At 48.5% G+C, this 15,641-nt stretch overlaps 1 protein-coding gene across 2 annotated transcripts in view; it reads right to left on the bottom strand.

The window, feature by feature from the left end:
• The window catches only part of CCP110 (centriolar coiled-coil protein 110), a 72,475-nt gene that overhangs the window by 40,245 nt on the left and 16,589 nt on the right, over window positions 1–15,641 (bottom strand). Inside the window, exons 1-2 of one of the 2 annotated variants that reach the window (XM_040440524.1) lie at window positions 9,589–9,719; window positions 6,385–6,526 (exon numbers count right to left, since the gene is read on the bottom strand). In XM_040440524.1, coding sequence (XP_040296458.1) covers window positions 6,385–6,522 — 138 coding nt within the window. In that variant the 5' untranslated portion in view covers window positions 6,523–6,526; window positions 9,589–9,719. Of the gene's footprint in view, window positions 1–6,384; window positions 6,527–9,588; window positions 9,720–15,641 lie in introns of those variants that run through there. The other variant, XM_040440523.1, reaches the window with a different exon arrangement.

The raw sequence follows: 15,641 nt of genomic DNA, 5'->3' as shown, positions 1-15,641 counted from the left end.
CCCAATGTTCTGAATACTCGGCTGTCACTCCAGCATCCGGAGTATACGAGGCATTGGTTTTCTAATACACAATTTCAGAGAAAGAGCAAATCTACAGAACAGACAGTACCTACCACTCTTTGGCAAATCTACAAAAAAAATAAAAAATAAAATCACTTACCTTTCAACGGAACATACAACAATCGGTAAGATCCATAAGGGCCTCATTCTATAAATTATGAGCAATGTGGATCCCAGCGACACAAATCTATATAGAAACAGACGCAGCGGTGAGCAACAAGGTGACGGCACTACTACAGCCGGCCAGTTTGTGTACTATTGCCAGGGAAGATCTGCTCAGGACAGAACAGGCAGTAAAGACACGTCGTTCACAAAGGTGTAATTATCCTTCTGCATTGTCACCTATGACATAAGAGCTGCAGTATATCTGCACTACGCCATGATAGTCCTGTGTATAATAATCAGCCGTCACCATAAAGCTCTAAGCTTGTAACCCTGCAGCAGCTCAGTCCTATATTGTCCGGATTAGACCTTCATGTCACATCCACACCACTCGGACCTGCGCCCATCTTTTAGAACAGGGGCCCCCATCACATTTGGAAGCAGAGTCCAGAGGTAGCCGGGCTCCATAATGGCCTCTGGTCACCACATCTAGGTGGGGCGATGTCAGGAGACCCCGTTCTATAGATGAACTGGGTCTCAAGGTGGGACCTGTATCTTCCCAAACATTCTGTGGAGAGGCCCATAATGTCTGAGAGTGGAAAAATCCTTTTAATAGGAATAATCCAGTCTGAGAATGGAATATATAAGGGCCAAACTGAAAACCTAAAATCAGCAGTTCTGCTGACCACCTATTATGCTTTAGATAGGAGAAAAAATAAAAATAAAAATGACTGGACATACTGGAGCTCAGCATGCCCGATCCTTTGTTCTTACAGGACAGAAGCCACTACCATTGAGTATACATGCTAGCCGAGCCGAGCATGCATGTGTAGAGGAAGGTGGGTGGTGGCGAAAGAAATAGCTGTGGTCTGAAAGACAGTTGTCTAACATATATGGCCAATTTAAAGGGGGTATACCGCTTATATTACATTATACCCTGTCCATAGCGATAGGGGATAACTTAATCCCTCTCCCTGTCTCATCCTCCCGCTCCCCTCTGTAAAGACTTCCATTGACATGTGTAATATGGTCCTCCTGCGGAGCTGATCCGTTTAGGACGGGATTATGTCATCTTTCAAAGTCAAAGAAATAACCAAGGGGGTTGAGATAAACAGGTGATAACATAAGAACTAGACATTTCTCCCTGATAAGACATATTACAAAGTTTCTTGTGGTCGCTTATACTATGGAGTTGTGTAGATAGTTAGTGACCATTTAACTAGAATGCCCCTTTATATAACCTTTAGGGAAATGCACACAGTCCTCCATGTTTCATCAGCGGGCTGCAGAGAAATGCCCCGCAGACGCGTCACTAGATGGCACTCCTACTGTAAGTGGAAAATAAACCATCAGTCAAGATAACAGTAATCCTTCTCCACAATGAAGGGCATTTTACCCGAACAATATGCTTAATGACATAGTACACACAATGGTAGATGTCACTGGGGTGGAAAGGTCAGATTATCCCCAATTACATGTCACAGCCTGACCGCAGGTAGTAAATACTGCAGGGACGGGCCCTGGGACCTTTAACCGGACATATACACTGGGCCGACTGCTATCTCTCATGGTCCTCCCATACTGGCCAAGCATGCATAGGTAGTGAATGGGAGAGAAGGGAAAGTCACTGCCGTATAGCACTGGCAGTGGCTTATCTCATCACTAACAAAAAGATCAGGCAGTTGAGATCCAACATGCCCGATTCTTATGTCCCTGACTGTCCAAACCCTCTAAAACCAGCAGGTTCAGGCGATACACATCTAATGTATACGGCCAGGCGGGCCAGCTTTACAGTTGACACCCCATCCATGTCGGGGCAGGCAAGTGGCTAGCGTGCGTCCTGGACACGACCATCCAGCACTAACAATGCTATCAGTCAATGGGAGTTAAGGAAACCAGTTACTGCGCACACTCAATGGTTTCCAGCTCCAATTACAAGAGCCAAACCAACATGAATAGATCTGATCAACACTGAAATGCCAGGGGACAATGACAAAAAAAACCCGCTAAAAATCCTCCTGAGACAAAGTTACTACACTGCACGGTACATTCTGTAGAAATCAGACAGAAGAGAATCATGTGATCGCAATACGCAGCTATTCCGTATACAATGCTGTACTGTGCCCCATATGGCGGCACACCTAGTACCAATGGCTCCACAGTCCGGGGCCCTGGGCATTAGGATCAATTCTTATTAGCATTGGGTAGATTTGTTCCCCATTATAATTTTACCAATATCATATTCCACAGCGTTATCATGAGGACTAAAGTTTCCTTGTACTTTGACATGTCAAAGGTTTAGATCACGGGGGTCTGAGTGCCGAGACCCTCACTGATCACTAGAAGGAGGAGAGAGAAGCCCTCACAGAGCGATCTCTTGTTTTACAGGTGCCCGTCTGCACTTCTCCAGCACCCTGCACAAATGCTACAACGTCTAAAGCGTTTATTAGACGCGCCGATAATCCAAGCGTTCATATGAACGTTCTTTAGCGATGATCTGGCGGTATAATACTGCCGCTCATCCATTGGGCGATTGGAATCTTTCAGGAGGTTTAAAAATCATTGTTTGCCAGCCGCAGATCGTGCCGCTGGTAAATATTGAATCAGTATGGGGACGTGTGATGGTATTAGCGATCGCTACTCCCCATACTCTGGAGGAGATCGCGGACAAGCAGGAGATTGCCAGGAAGGAACGCTTCCCTCTCGACAATCGCCTGGATGATTTACTCGTCTAAGGGCTCTTTCACACCTGCGTTATTGTCTTCCGGCATAGAGTTCCGTCGTCGGGGCTCTATGCCGGAAGAATCCTGATCAGTTTTATCCTAATGCATTCTGAATGGAGAGAAATCCGTTCAGGATGCATCAGGATGTCTTCAGTTCCGGAACGGAACGTCTTTTGGCCGGAGAAAATACCGCAGCATGCTGCGCTTTTTGCTCCGGCCAAAAATCCGGAACACTTGCCGCAAGGCCGGATCCGGAATTAATGCCCATTGAAAGGCATTGATCCGGATCCGGCCTTAAGCTAAACGTCGTTTCGGCGCATTGCCGGAGCCGACATTTAGCTTTTTCAGAGTGGTTACCATGGCTGCCGGGACGCTAAAGTCCTGGCAGCCATGGTAAAGTGTAGCGGGGAGCGGGGGAGCAGTATACTTACCGTCCGTGCGGCTCCCCGGGCGCTCCAGAGTGACGTCAGGGCGCCCCAAACGCATGGATCACGTCATCCATGCGCATGGGGCGCTCTGACGTCACTCTGGAGCGCCCCGGGAGCCGCACGGACTGTAAGTATACCGCTCCCCGCTCCTACTATGGCAACCAGGACTTTAATAGCGTCCTGGGTGCCATAGTAACACTGAACGCATTTGGAAGACGGTTCCGTCTTCAAATGCTTTCAGTACACTTGCGTTTTTCCGGATCCGGAGTGTAATTCCGGCAAGTGGAGTACACGCCGGATCCGGACAACGCAAGTGTGAAAGAGGCCTAATAGAAGCCTAGAACAATCTCTCAGACAGATCGGTGACTTCTCAAGAATGCATGTTCTCTCTGTATAATACTACACAACCATTCTAAATTCCTGCAAACAGTCACACAATGGTGGTAATCCCAGTTCACTCAGGGGAAATAAAAGGTCAGAATTTTGCAAGTAAAAAGCCAGTTTTTCCAGCTCCAACGTATGAACAGTGTGGGGACTCGCACTGGTAGACAGGACAAAGCGGACGCAGTATAGACGCAAAGACCAATTTGTAACTCAAAAACTTCAGTGTTTTATTCACACTTATGGCAACAAAACAGTACGACAGGCCATTTGCAGTTTTGGTGTTCGTTCACACAGCAAAGAGTCACCTGTTATCCTAGGTGTTAGTTCACACCCGATCGGCATTGCTCAGGACAGAGTAGACCCTCCAGCTAGCACACGGCTCAGATTTTTTTTTTAATATAGGCAGTCGTCAAGACCCGGCCTGGAACGTGGGGAGAAGTCACCTACTCAGCACTTTTACTACTCCAGTAAGAGCTGTCCCGGATCAGTTATACTAAATAGCAAGGTGTCAAACAGCAACTGCTGCTGACACCTGAAATTGACTCTTAGGGCTGTTTCCACATGAGCGAGTCCATTGCTGGGATCACACTCCGTGTGCGAGTGTGATCCTCCGCTCTGGACTTGCAGGAGCGCACGGCATTATCATGATTTATAATGCTATGTGTCTCTGCTTGACCTTATTTCTACAGAATCATACTGACAGCTTTAGGTCACTATGATTCTGTGGAAAAAAGGCCATGCAGAGACACACAGCATTATAAATCACGATAATGCTGTGCGCTCCTGCAAGTCCAGAACAGAGGATCACACACACACGGAGCGCGATTCCCACAATGGACTCGCTCGTGTGAAACAGCCCTTACTCCACCGAGGCCAGGAACCTCGGTGAGACATACCTTCCGTCAACGACGGTCCCTTGCGCCTTCCTACAACAGTCAGACAAAAATATACCATATAGCATTCAGATTTGCATCCAGCTCATCTGGGCTTGTGGTGGTTAGGTGCACGCATCAGGTTGAAGGGGTTTTTAGAGAAATTTGGCCCTGCTCTCTAAGGGCGCCACAGCAGTCACGTGGTCTTTCTCTATGGAACATACACACATATCCTACTCTTGTACAAGACCTATTGTTCTAACACGGCATGAACAAGATGCCATGTCACGTCTACCTGTGGGTTATACATGAGAACAAGGTCAAATACTCTGATCTTATCGAGGAACGTGACCCACAATGAAACATTATTAGAATTCTTCAAGAAATAGTTGGACGTTCTCCTCACCCAGGAATTCGAGACGCTCTCGACAGTGCAAAGAGCGAGAGCAGATTGGAAAGGTAATCCTGGTAATGACGGTGATAAGTATCTTCACGACTGGAGATAAAGGGCCCGAGATTAAAGGATTACAGAGGATAAGAATGAATAGTGTAGGATGTGTTACCCCTGGACAGGTAGAAGCTCCTCACCTTTACGTGGTCGGGGGTGCAGAAAATACTGCACAAGCAACAAATGTCTAGGCGCACTTGATATAGGTCTTCGGAAATTAGGCCAGCCCTGCCATAGGCATGAGGTATTTGAGCCCAGATCTCACAGAATTGGGTGGAATTGGACACAATCCTAATGCCTTGCCAATGTTGGGCGAGAAGACAGAAGCAAACACTGATGCTACTAATGACAAAGGATCTAAAGGTGTCCATACACAAAAGATAAAGATCGTCCAAACCTGTTGATGTCAGCGTGACCATCTTACCGGCTAAGGTCTATAGGGGGGGGATACTCCGATAGTTCTCCGACAGCAGATGTTGGGGGGGAAAAGGATCACAGTGCAGAGGAGCAGCCGGCAAGCATGAGCCCTGCCACTGCTGCTCCATTCAAACTAAGAACTAATGGACACGGCCGTAGTTTTCGTCGGCATCCAATACAATTTTTTTGCGGTTTAGATGTGGACCCTATCATCTCAATGGGGCAGCAAAAATAGCGGATAGAATACCAGTGTGCTGTCCGAATACTTAAGTCCGTAAAAAAAAATATAGAACATGTCCTATTCTTGTCCGGTTTGCAGAAAAGGATAGAACGTTTGTGAAGGAGTAAAAAAATGGCGGCAGGCTCTCGGCCAGTATCCGTGTTTTGCGGATCCGCAATTTGCTGACCACAAAAATGTCTTGAGCCCCCTAAGATTTAAGAACGTAGCATAGTGCAGCACTGGCTATTTCCATTAGTCTCGTAAATTTTGAATTGTTTAGCAGGGTGGATGTTTGACCGCCGCGCCATTCACGCTCTTCCTCACTATGCTTGCGCAGTCACTAGGAAGGTGGGGTTCAGGACCTCTATTCTAGTGACTGAGCGGTGGGAGGTGATAAATGGTGAGCGTCGGAAAATCCCATTAAAGGGAGGTTACAGCATGAAATAAAACTATGTTTTTACCCAAAAATAGCGCCACTTTTGTCCACAGGACGTGTCCGCGCAGCCTCTACGGTGCTAGATACGGCCTATAGACATTCAATGTCTCTATACTAAGGAAGACAAAAAGTCCACGATCGAGTCCACCATCCCGCTGACACACACTGCACAAATTCAGGTCAGGGATGCAAACACAACCCAGCCCTGAAGTCACAAGGTGGGACATTAAAATCATAAATCAGGATTAATTATCTCTAGTGAATAATCCATGATGACATAAACCGATCACTTACCAAGGGAGAGAGGACCGCAACACCGTGAAACTGAATGACGGACACCCTCTGCGGATTGGCAGCGGCGGGTTCGGTGGAAATCGCCTGCCCTTGTAATCTGGCAAACTGCTTCTTGTAGAATTCTTCATACGGCTCCATTGTTCTGTAAGGCGGACAGCAATTAGTTAATAACATGAAATGGATTAAAAAATAAATAAATAAATAAAAATCGCTTGCCGTTTCAGTGGTGGATTGTTCAGATTCCTGTCTATTTTTCCAAGACTGGCTTACAATTGTATCGTGCACAGTTGTGTACGCTCAGAGCGTCCCTATGGAGAACCGCATCCAAATACCCCGGGGGCCAAACACTTACAAGATACAGACACAATAACACCCATCATAATGGCAGGATAATGATAGGTTGTACTTGTCCGAGTCCTTAGCAGGGCTCGTATTTTACTCATCTGAAAGCTGCGTTACGCTATAAAGGGTCAGTAAACAGCATAACAAAACCTCAGGTCGCAACAAAACAACTGTACCAGCAAAGTGCTCACATTTCAAATCACGGTCGTGTGCAAAAGCGATAGGGGCCCAGCCGAGTTAAGTGGGGGTCCCTCTACACAGGAGACAAGGGGGTTCTCTGAACCCCCAAAAAAAGTTACTGACCGCCGAGAATAAGTTTTAAAAATAAGAAAAACTCCCTGAAAGCATTCGGTTGCAGCACGCCTCGCTGTTTCCAGTCCCGGTGGACCAGAAGAGATGACGCCTGGTCCCTGATTACGTGGACCACTGCAGCCATTCACTGTCCCGAGCGGCAGCCACATGCAGTCCTTCTTATGCACCCGCGTTATTAAGGCTGAGCTCATAAGTGACTGAAAATTCAGCTGAGAAATCCGAAGCCTTTACTGCAGAAAAGCCATTGATTTTCACCCTCTCTATTTCTTATGCAGCCTGTGGATGAGAATTCGGAAATTTTCATCCACTTTGCTGGTACGGTAAACGCTGCTCAATAATCCGCGATGGCAAATCCGCAGCTAATCAACTACGGGTGACCCCGACCTAGAGGAATTTTCTGGTTCTTTAAAAATATCAGACCGGTGGGCACCCCCATAGATCAGCAGGAGCCACATCCACACGTACCAGAATCTATAGTGATAAAGTCCACAGCGGTTTTGGTGCCGTTTTTTTGCCGCAGAAAAGTCAGCAGACTTCACCCCCTCCACTGTAAGGGGTTAAATACGCAGGGGAGAACCGCAGCATAAACTAACATGCTATCGATTTCTAACACGCGCCGCCGGTCAATCTACGCTGCAGTTTTTCGTATCAAGCACATGAATGAGATTTCTTGAAATCTGCGGTACAACACGGTGGTGAAAATCCACAAAACCAAATCTGCAGCTAATCAGTCACGTGTGAACGCGGCCTCACTGATTTCACCTGAAAGTACATTAAAGGGGTTGTGTTCACAGAATAGGGGTCCGAACACTGATCGCAAGAACTAGGGCTCCTGTCCCCCCGCCGTATGAATGAAGCGCTGATGTTGCGTCGATTCTCTACAGGACTGACGGAAATAGCCAAGCGCTGGGCTCCCCTTTAACGTACATTCTACTCATCCTAAGTAACACGGTTAGAAGCTTGCGATAGTCGTAATATGACCTGTAGTTCACACAAGTCTGGTGGAGAGGACACGTCTCTACCACTGCATGCAGGACGTTTTTCTCCACACAAAAAAAACAAAAAAACGGATACCATTAAAATCAATGGCATCTGTTTGGCTCTGCTCGTGTCAGTTTCCATCATCTTCACTGTTCTGCTCCTATAATACTGATTGATAACGCTGGAGTGAAAGGGCCCTCACAAGAAGGTGACCAAAGATGGGTCAGTGCGTGGACAGCACAGGACCCCCACGGACACGTGAGAAGCTTTCTATGTCTGGAGGACCATGGGTTTCTACAAGGGTGGTCCCATCTATTACATCAAGAGCGGCAGAATTAGGGCCCATTCACACGTCCGCAAAATGGGTCCGCATCCGTTCCGCAATTTATGCGGAACAGTGTGCGGACCCAATTCATTTTCAATGGGGCCGGAAATGTGCTGTCCGGATCCGCAAAAAAATAGAAACATGTCCTATCCTGTCCGCAATTGCGGACAAGAAAGGCATTTTCTATGAGAGTGCGGCGATGTGCGGTCCGCAAAATGCGGAACGCACATTTGCCGGTGTCTATGTTTTGCGGATCCGCAAAACACATATGGACGTGTGAATGGACCCTTAAAGGGGATCTCTGGGCATTCTAATTAGCGAGTGGTACTAACCTGCGGAGGGGAAGACGTTTTACACAGTACTTAGCCCTCCCTCGCTGCGGGCTCTTCCATCCGGATCCGGACTGGACGTGGCCCTTCTTTTTACTATAAGGGCTCATGCACGCGACCGTATGTATTTTGAGGTCCACAAAACACGGATGACGTCTGTGTGCATTCCGGATTTTACGGAACAACCGGCCCCTAACAGAACAGTCCATCCTTGTCCGTAATGCAGACAATAATAGGACACGTTCTATTATTTTGTGGAACGGACATACGGAAATGGAACGCACACTAAGTAACTTCCGTTTTGGGGACCTATTGAAATGAATAGTTCTGCAAAAAAAAAAAAAAACAGAAAGAAAGAAAATACGTTCGTGTGCATGAGCCCTAATGCTGCTGAACAGGAATTTTTTTTCTTTTGCAATATGGCAGAGCGCCATCGACGATACTATTCTATACAAGGGCAACCAATAGGAAAGCACGGCGGTATCCTTTTTTGGGGGATGAGGTATGCCGCTGTGCGCCAAGTACATGGCAGAGGCGCCCAACGTCCTACAACCGAAAATCAATGCCAGTGTGCCGATAACGAGGGATGCCACAATACCAATGGGAAGAGTAAGTGGCGCAGGTGAAACCCTCATCATCCCACACTGAGCCATAGCCTAAGTTTGGCGCTGGCGATAAACGTCATGGCGGTATATCTGATGGAGAGGCTCATCCATAATAAACTGGGACCTAAAGCTATGGCTCCAAGAGGTTGTCAGACCATCCAAGAGGTTGTCAGACCATTTAGAGTCTGCGTCAGACAACCACCACACGGTTCTGCATTCTCCTCCCCTATAGAGTCACTGCCTGTACAGTACAGAGCTCCATACTGTACAAGAGGCGCCCTATGGCTGGAAGACATGGTGCAGCACCTACCTCTCCGGCGGTCACTTCTGTCCTCAGCTCCTTCCGGCCGTTAGTCTCTCACAAAGCCCGCACAGATGACAGCTCAGCCCCTCCTCGCCGCCATATCTCACGGCTCTGGCGGCAACAGCTTCCCCTGGCAACGGCCGCCGCTGTCTCCGCCCTCCAGGGGGCGGGGCAAGAGAATGAACGTTAGAGAACCTTCTAAGCCCGCCCACCTCCTCAGAAACTCTTCTGGGTGGGCGGAGCTTCTGGTGGCGGCTGTAGAGCTGTAATACAGATGATGCGTTTGTTGGCACTTGGAGGTTGGAGGTTCATGGCAGCTGGGGGCCATGCATGATAAGGCTATACCTAGCGGTTGAGGAGCCAAAGACTTTTATATTGATGGCCTATACTCAGGAGGGGGTGTATATATAGTGGGTGACACAGAATAGGCGCAGCGCTGCAGTACCCAGCACCCTCCATTACACTATAGATGGCGCTGTGCAGTACAACTGATCAGTGGGGCTGCAGAGTGTTGGACCCTCCCCATATCTTGATGATAGATCATCACTTGCAATTGACAACCCCTTTAAGGGGTCCTGTAATTAAAGGGGTTATCCAGTACTGTAGTTTGATGATGATGGCCTCATCTCAGGATAATAAGTCATCAATATGTCTGATCGTTCTGGGATGAAAGAGTCTGCTCGAAGAACAGCGCCACCCTGGTTCAGAGGAGCTGCCTGGTACTGCAGCTCTCCCACATTCTTGTAAATTAGTATTTTATTGAAATTGACATAAATTAAAAATACAAACAGTGAAATAAAATGTTCTGTTCAGTGTCACAGACACAAGCTTACAATTACCTGCCTTATTATTCCCGCATTGTTACAATCAATGTAAATGAAATAAAGTTATTTTTCTTCAAAATATAACAAAGTACCTTGTGGTCAGCATTTACTACGTAGAATTGTACGAATAGAACAGGCGCTGAAGTTGGTTTCTTGTCCGTCGGTTTCTTAGGCCTCTTTTGCACACGACCGTTTTTTTTTTCCGTTTGTGGGCCGTTTCTTTTTGCGTTCCGTATACGGAACCATTCATTTCAATGGTTCTGCAAAAAATAAATAAAACGGAATGTACTCCATATTTCCGTTTTTCCGTTCTGTTGAAAGATAGAACATGTCCTACCGTATTATTGCCCGCAAACCACGTTCCGTGGCTCCATTCAAGTCAATGGGTCTGCAACAAAAAAAAAAACGGAAGACATACGGAATGTACTCCGTATGTCTTCCATATCCGTTCCGTTTTTGCGGAACCATCCTTTGAAAATGTTATGCCCAGCCCAATTTTTTCTGTGTTATGACTGTATACTGTATATGCCATACGGAAAAACGGAACGGAAACAAAAAACGGAACAACGGATCAGTGAAAAATGGACCGCAAAATACTGAAAAAGCCATATGGTTGTGTGAAAGAGGCCTTAGGCCTCATGCACACGAATGTTGTGGTCCGCATCCGAGCCGCAGTTTCTGCGGCTCGGGTGCGGACCCATTCACTTCAATGGGGCCGCAAAAGAAGCGGACAGCACTCCGTGTGCTGTCCGCCTCCGTTGCTCCGTTCCGTGGCCCCGCAAAAAAAAATATAGCATGTCCTATTCTTGTCCGTTTTGCGGACAAGAATAGGCATTTCTACAATGGGCCGCCCGTTCCGTTCCGCAAATTGCGGAAGGCACACAGGCGGCTTCCGCGGTTTGCGGACCGCAAAAACGGTCGTGTGCATGAGGCCTTATTCGCATCATTTTTGTTTTTCGTGTTTTCTTTAAAATAAATTGCGTTCAGCTGTCCTGGTGTAAAATCGTCCAAAAAACCCTGAAGTGACTGGCACAAAAGATGTGATTGAAAGGGTGAAATGTATTTCTCACCTTGCCAGCATACACAGGGTGGTACCCCGCATCATATTACGTTGAGTTCATCCTGGCCCAAACAGGTTCTTGGCACAAGTTCTTGCCGACCTTCCTCTCCCTCCTCCTGCAGGCCGCTTGAGAAGTCTGGCTGTTCCTACTTGCAGGCCGCGTTTTCCTTCTCGCCAGCAGCGCCTCTTAATGCACGTAGGGTGCACATGCGCGCTTCCTCTAGATCTTTAAAGCGTATAGCAAAAGGTTCTACTCCGCTATAGTCCTCAGCGGTGTGCTGTTCTACGTTCATCTGCACTTGTACTGACTTCTGCCTGTTTTCTGGATTTGACCCTTCACTGCCTCACCCGTCCTCTGCCTTATCTCTGTTCTGACCCTGAGCTGCCTGCCCTGACCTTGGACTGTTCATTGGATTACACATCTTCTGCTTGCCCTGACTTCAGCCTGTCTCTTTACCCCCATGAGTCAGCCAGCTGTCACTTGAACAGAGATTACTTCAAGAGGTAGCGGCCTGGTGGGTCACCTGCAGGGAAGTCCAGATCCCTCTACAGGGGTTGAAGGGGGAATACTAAGGGAGGCATTTAGATTACACCCTCAGGTGTAGCCCCAAGCCAAATCTGTTCAATTGACAAAGTGGCTCCACGTCCACTTTGTACAGGCCATGGATACCACTGGCCCATCTTTTAGCTGGGTCTATCTGAAGTCTTCAAGGAGCTGAATAACCAGCGCAGGTGCCAGAAGCAACTACTGCAATTCCTGAACAGTATAAGGGAAAATACAGAATGCTTAGTAAAATGTCGATTGAGGGGTTAAAAAATTAACTCACCTCATCCTGTTGATCGCGCAGCCGGCATCATCTTCTTTCTTCTTCTTTCAGGACCTGCAAAAGGACCTTTGATGACGTGGTGAGCGCCGTGACGTCAGCTCAGGTCCTGCTGAATGAAGATAAAAACGCTGTTTTAATCTGTGTTTCCGCTATCCTCAGAGTCAGCTTCAAGTCGTGCTAAGCCCGCCCCTCACCCGTCCTCCCTTCACTGTGATTGACATCCTGCCATGAGGCTGGGATTGTGCAAGTCTAGCGCATGCGCGGTGCGCTCCTTGTCACTGTCCGATCCCGTCTCCCGCACTCAGCCGGCCGTTTTCCTCTCTCTGCGCATACGCCAGGCTTTTCCATCGCATGTGCAGAGAGACTAATGCGGCCGACTGAGTGCGGGAGACGGGATCGCGTAGTGACAAGGAGCGCACCGCGCATGCGCTAGACTTGCACAATCCCAGCCTCACGGCAGGATGTCAATCACAGTGAAGGGAGGACGGGTAAGGGACGGGCTTAGCTTGACTTGAAGCAAGGAGGCCGCTGACCCCACGACTTCAAGCTGACTCTGAGGATAGCGAAAACACAGATTAAAACAGCGTTTTTATAAAGTACAGTATACAACAACCAGTGGAGGAATAAAACACATGATTAGGAACACACTGGGGGCTACTGTAAGGTAATGATGTCGGTTTAAAATGTGTTTTGGAGGTGACAGGTTCCCTTTAAGGCCTCTTGCACACAAACATTTTTTCCCATTTACGGTCCGTTTTTGGCGTGCCATATACAGTCCGTATACGGAACCATTCATTTCAATGGATCCGCAAAAAAAACAGAAGGTACTCTGCCTTCTGTTTCCGTATTTCCGTTCCGTTCAAAGATAGAACATGTCCTATTATTGTCCACATTATGGACGAGGATAGTACTGTCCTATCATGGGGCCAGCTGTTCCGTTCCGCAAAAAACGGAATGCACACGGACGTCATCCATATTTTTTGCGGATCCATTTTTTGCGGACCGCAAAATACTGAAAAAGCCATACGGTCGTGTGCAAGAGAGCCTTAGGGTACATTCACACGTCCGTAGTGCATTGCGGATCCGCAATACACCCGGCCGGCACCCATATAGAACTGCCTATTCTTGTCCGAAATTGCGGACAAGAATAGGACATGCTCTATTTTTTTCCAGGGCCGCGGACCGGAAGATCGGTGGCACGCTCCGGAAATGCGGATGCTGTCCACATCCATTCCGTCCCCATAGAGAATGAATGGGTCCGCTGACCCATTATTACGGACGTGTGAATGGAGCCTTAATGCGTTTTTCACTCGCGTGATAAAAAACTGAAGGTTTAGAAACAACATCTCCTAGCAACCATCAGTGTAAAACGCATCGCACCCGCACTTGCTTCCAGATGCAATGCTTTTTTCACTGAAGCCCCATTCACGTCTATGGACCAGGGCTGCGTGAAAAACACAGTATAAGGCCTCATGCACACGACCGTTGTGTGTTTTGCAGTCCGCAAATTGCAAAACACAGATGGCGTCTGTGTGCATTCTACAATTTGCGGAACGGCACGGACAGCCATTAATATAACTGCCTATTCTTGTCCACAAAACGGAGAAGAATAGGACAGGTTATATTTTTTTTGCAGACCACAGAACGGAGCAACGGATGCTGACAGCACACGGAGTGCTGTCCACATCTTTTGCGGCCCCATTGAAGTGAATGGGTCCGCATCCGAACCGCCAAAACTGCGGCTTGGATGCGGACCAAAACAACGGTCGTGTGCATGAGGCCTATAAAACATCCTGCATTTTTCACGCAATGCAGAACTGATGCGTGAAAAAAACGCCTCTCCTCGGCTCATACTCTACGCCCCCAGCAGCGCCGTTGCTGACGCCCACTAAATTACTAACAGCATATAACCCCGCCCACCCTTGCTAACAAGCAGCAAGAGACCAACTAGTTGCTGCTACAACACGTGATGGCTTTTCAGACAGCAGGAGCAACCCCGAGCGTCCACGATCTCCGGAAGGCAGTCCCTGCGGCAATTCCTAAGATGACACCCGCAGACATCGAAACCTACCTGGCGATGTACGAGAAAGTGGCCACAAGGGAGAAGCTACCTCGAGACCAGTGCGCTGAGGTCGTCACTCCGTTCCTGGCATCCGATTCCCAGCGGGGGCATTTCGACTTGCCGGACGATCAAGCGCCCGACTACCAAAAAGTGAAGGATGAGATTTTGGCAAGACTGGGGGTGAATGTGTTGGTCCGGGCCCAGCGGGTACATCAGTGGGGGTTTAAGCTGGCTGAGCCCGCGAGACCCCAGTATTATGACTTACTCCACTTGCAAAAGTGGCTACAGCCTGAGGTGCTGAGTCCTATGGCTATGGTGGATAGACTATTGGCTGATATGTTCTGGAGGGCTTTGCCACCCCCTCTCCAGCAATAGATCGGCTAGGTCTCTCCTGGCAATGCCCTTGAGATGGTCGACCTGGCGGAACGCTATGAGGCTACCCGGAATCTACAGGGGAATTCTTTTGGGAGGGGGGCAGTTAAATCCCGTAAATCTCCACCCCAGACCCGGCAACTTGTGTCAACCAAACCCGCCCGGGATGTAACCCCTATGGATCCGGCTCTGATAGTCTGCTGGCGGTGTCAGGAGCCTGGCCATGTACGAGCTGACTGTCCACATCAGGTGGAACCCATGGACAAGAACTATGGCTTCTGTCAGTCGTTATATGCCAGGAAGCTGTGTGCAGCGGGTACCCCAGAAACTCTAAATCACTTGTGCCAGGTGGAATTGGGAGACACTCCAGCGGAGGCCCTGTTTGACTCAGGGAGTCTGGTGTCCCTAGTAAGGTCTCCCCTGGTACGGTCCGCTGAGTATACTGGCCGGAAAATTGGGGTCATGTGCATTCATGGGGACTTAAAAGAGTATCCCACCGCCCTGGTGTCTCTAACCACGGGGGCCAGCAGGTGGACTCACAAATTGGCAGTTGCCACAAACTTACACTACAAACTTATAATAGGGAGACTTCCCTGGTTTCCCGGTACTCTGGCCTGCTACGAAAGTGACTGATACCCATAAGACAGGGGTAACCCCAGCAGAGTGACCTTGCTCCGGGGAGGCCAGAACCCTGGGAACCCGAGGCCGAATGGCCAGCGGTAGGGGTGACCGCCACTTTGGTGGAAGAGAGGGGGACAACCCCACTGAGTGTAATGGAGGGAGACGTGGAGGACTAGCTGCCGGGGCCTGAGCTGGCAGACCTCAATGTCTCTGGGGGTAATTTTGTTACTGCACAACACCGGGACCCCACCCTATCCCGAGCCTGGGAAAATGTATTAATAGTAGATGGTGAA

The sequence above is a fragment of the Bufo bufo genome, chromosome 7 (assembly GCF_905171765.1).
Source record: "Bufo bufo chromosome 7, aBufBuf1.1, whole genome shotgun sequence".
Taxonomy (NCBI): Eukaryota; Metazoa; Chordata; class Amphibia; order Anura; family Bufonidae; genus Bufo; species Bufo bufo.
This window is presented reverse-complemented; position numbering and strand designations above follow the sequence as displayed.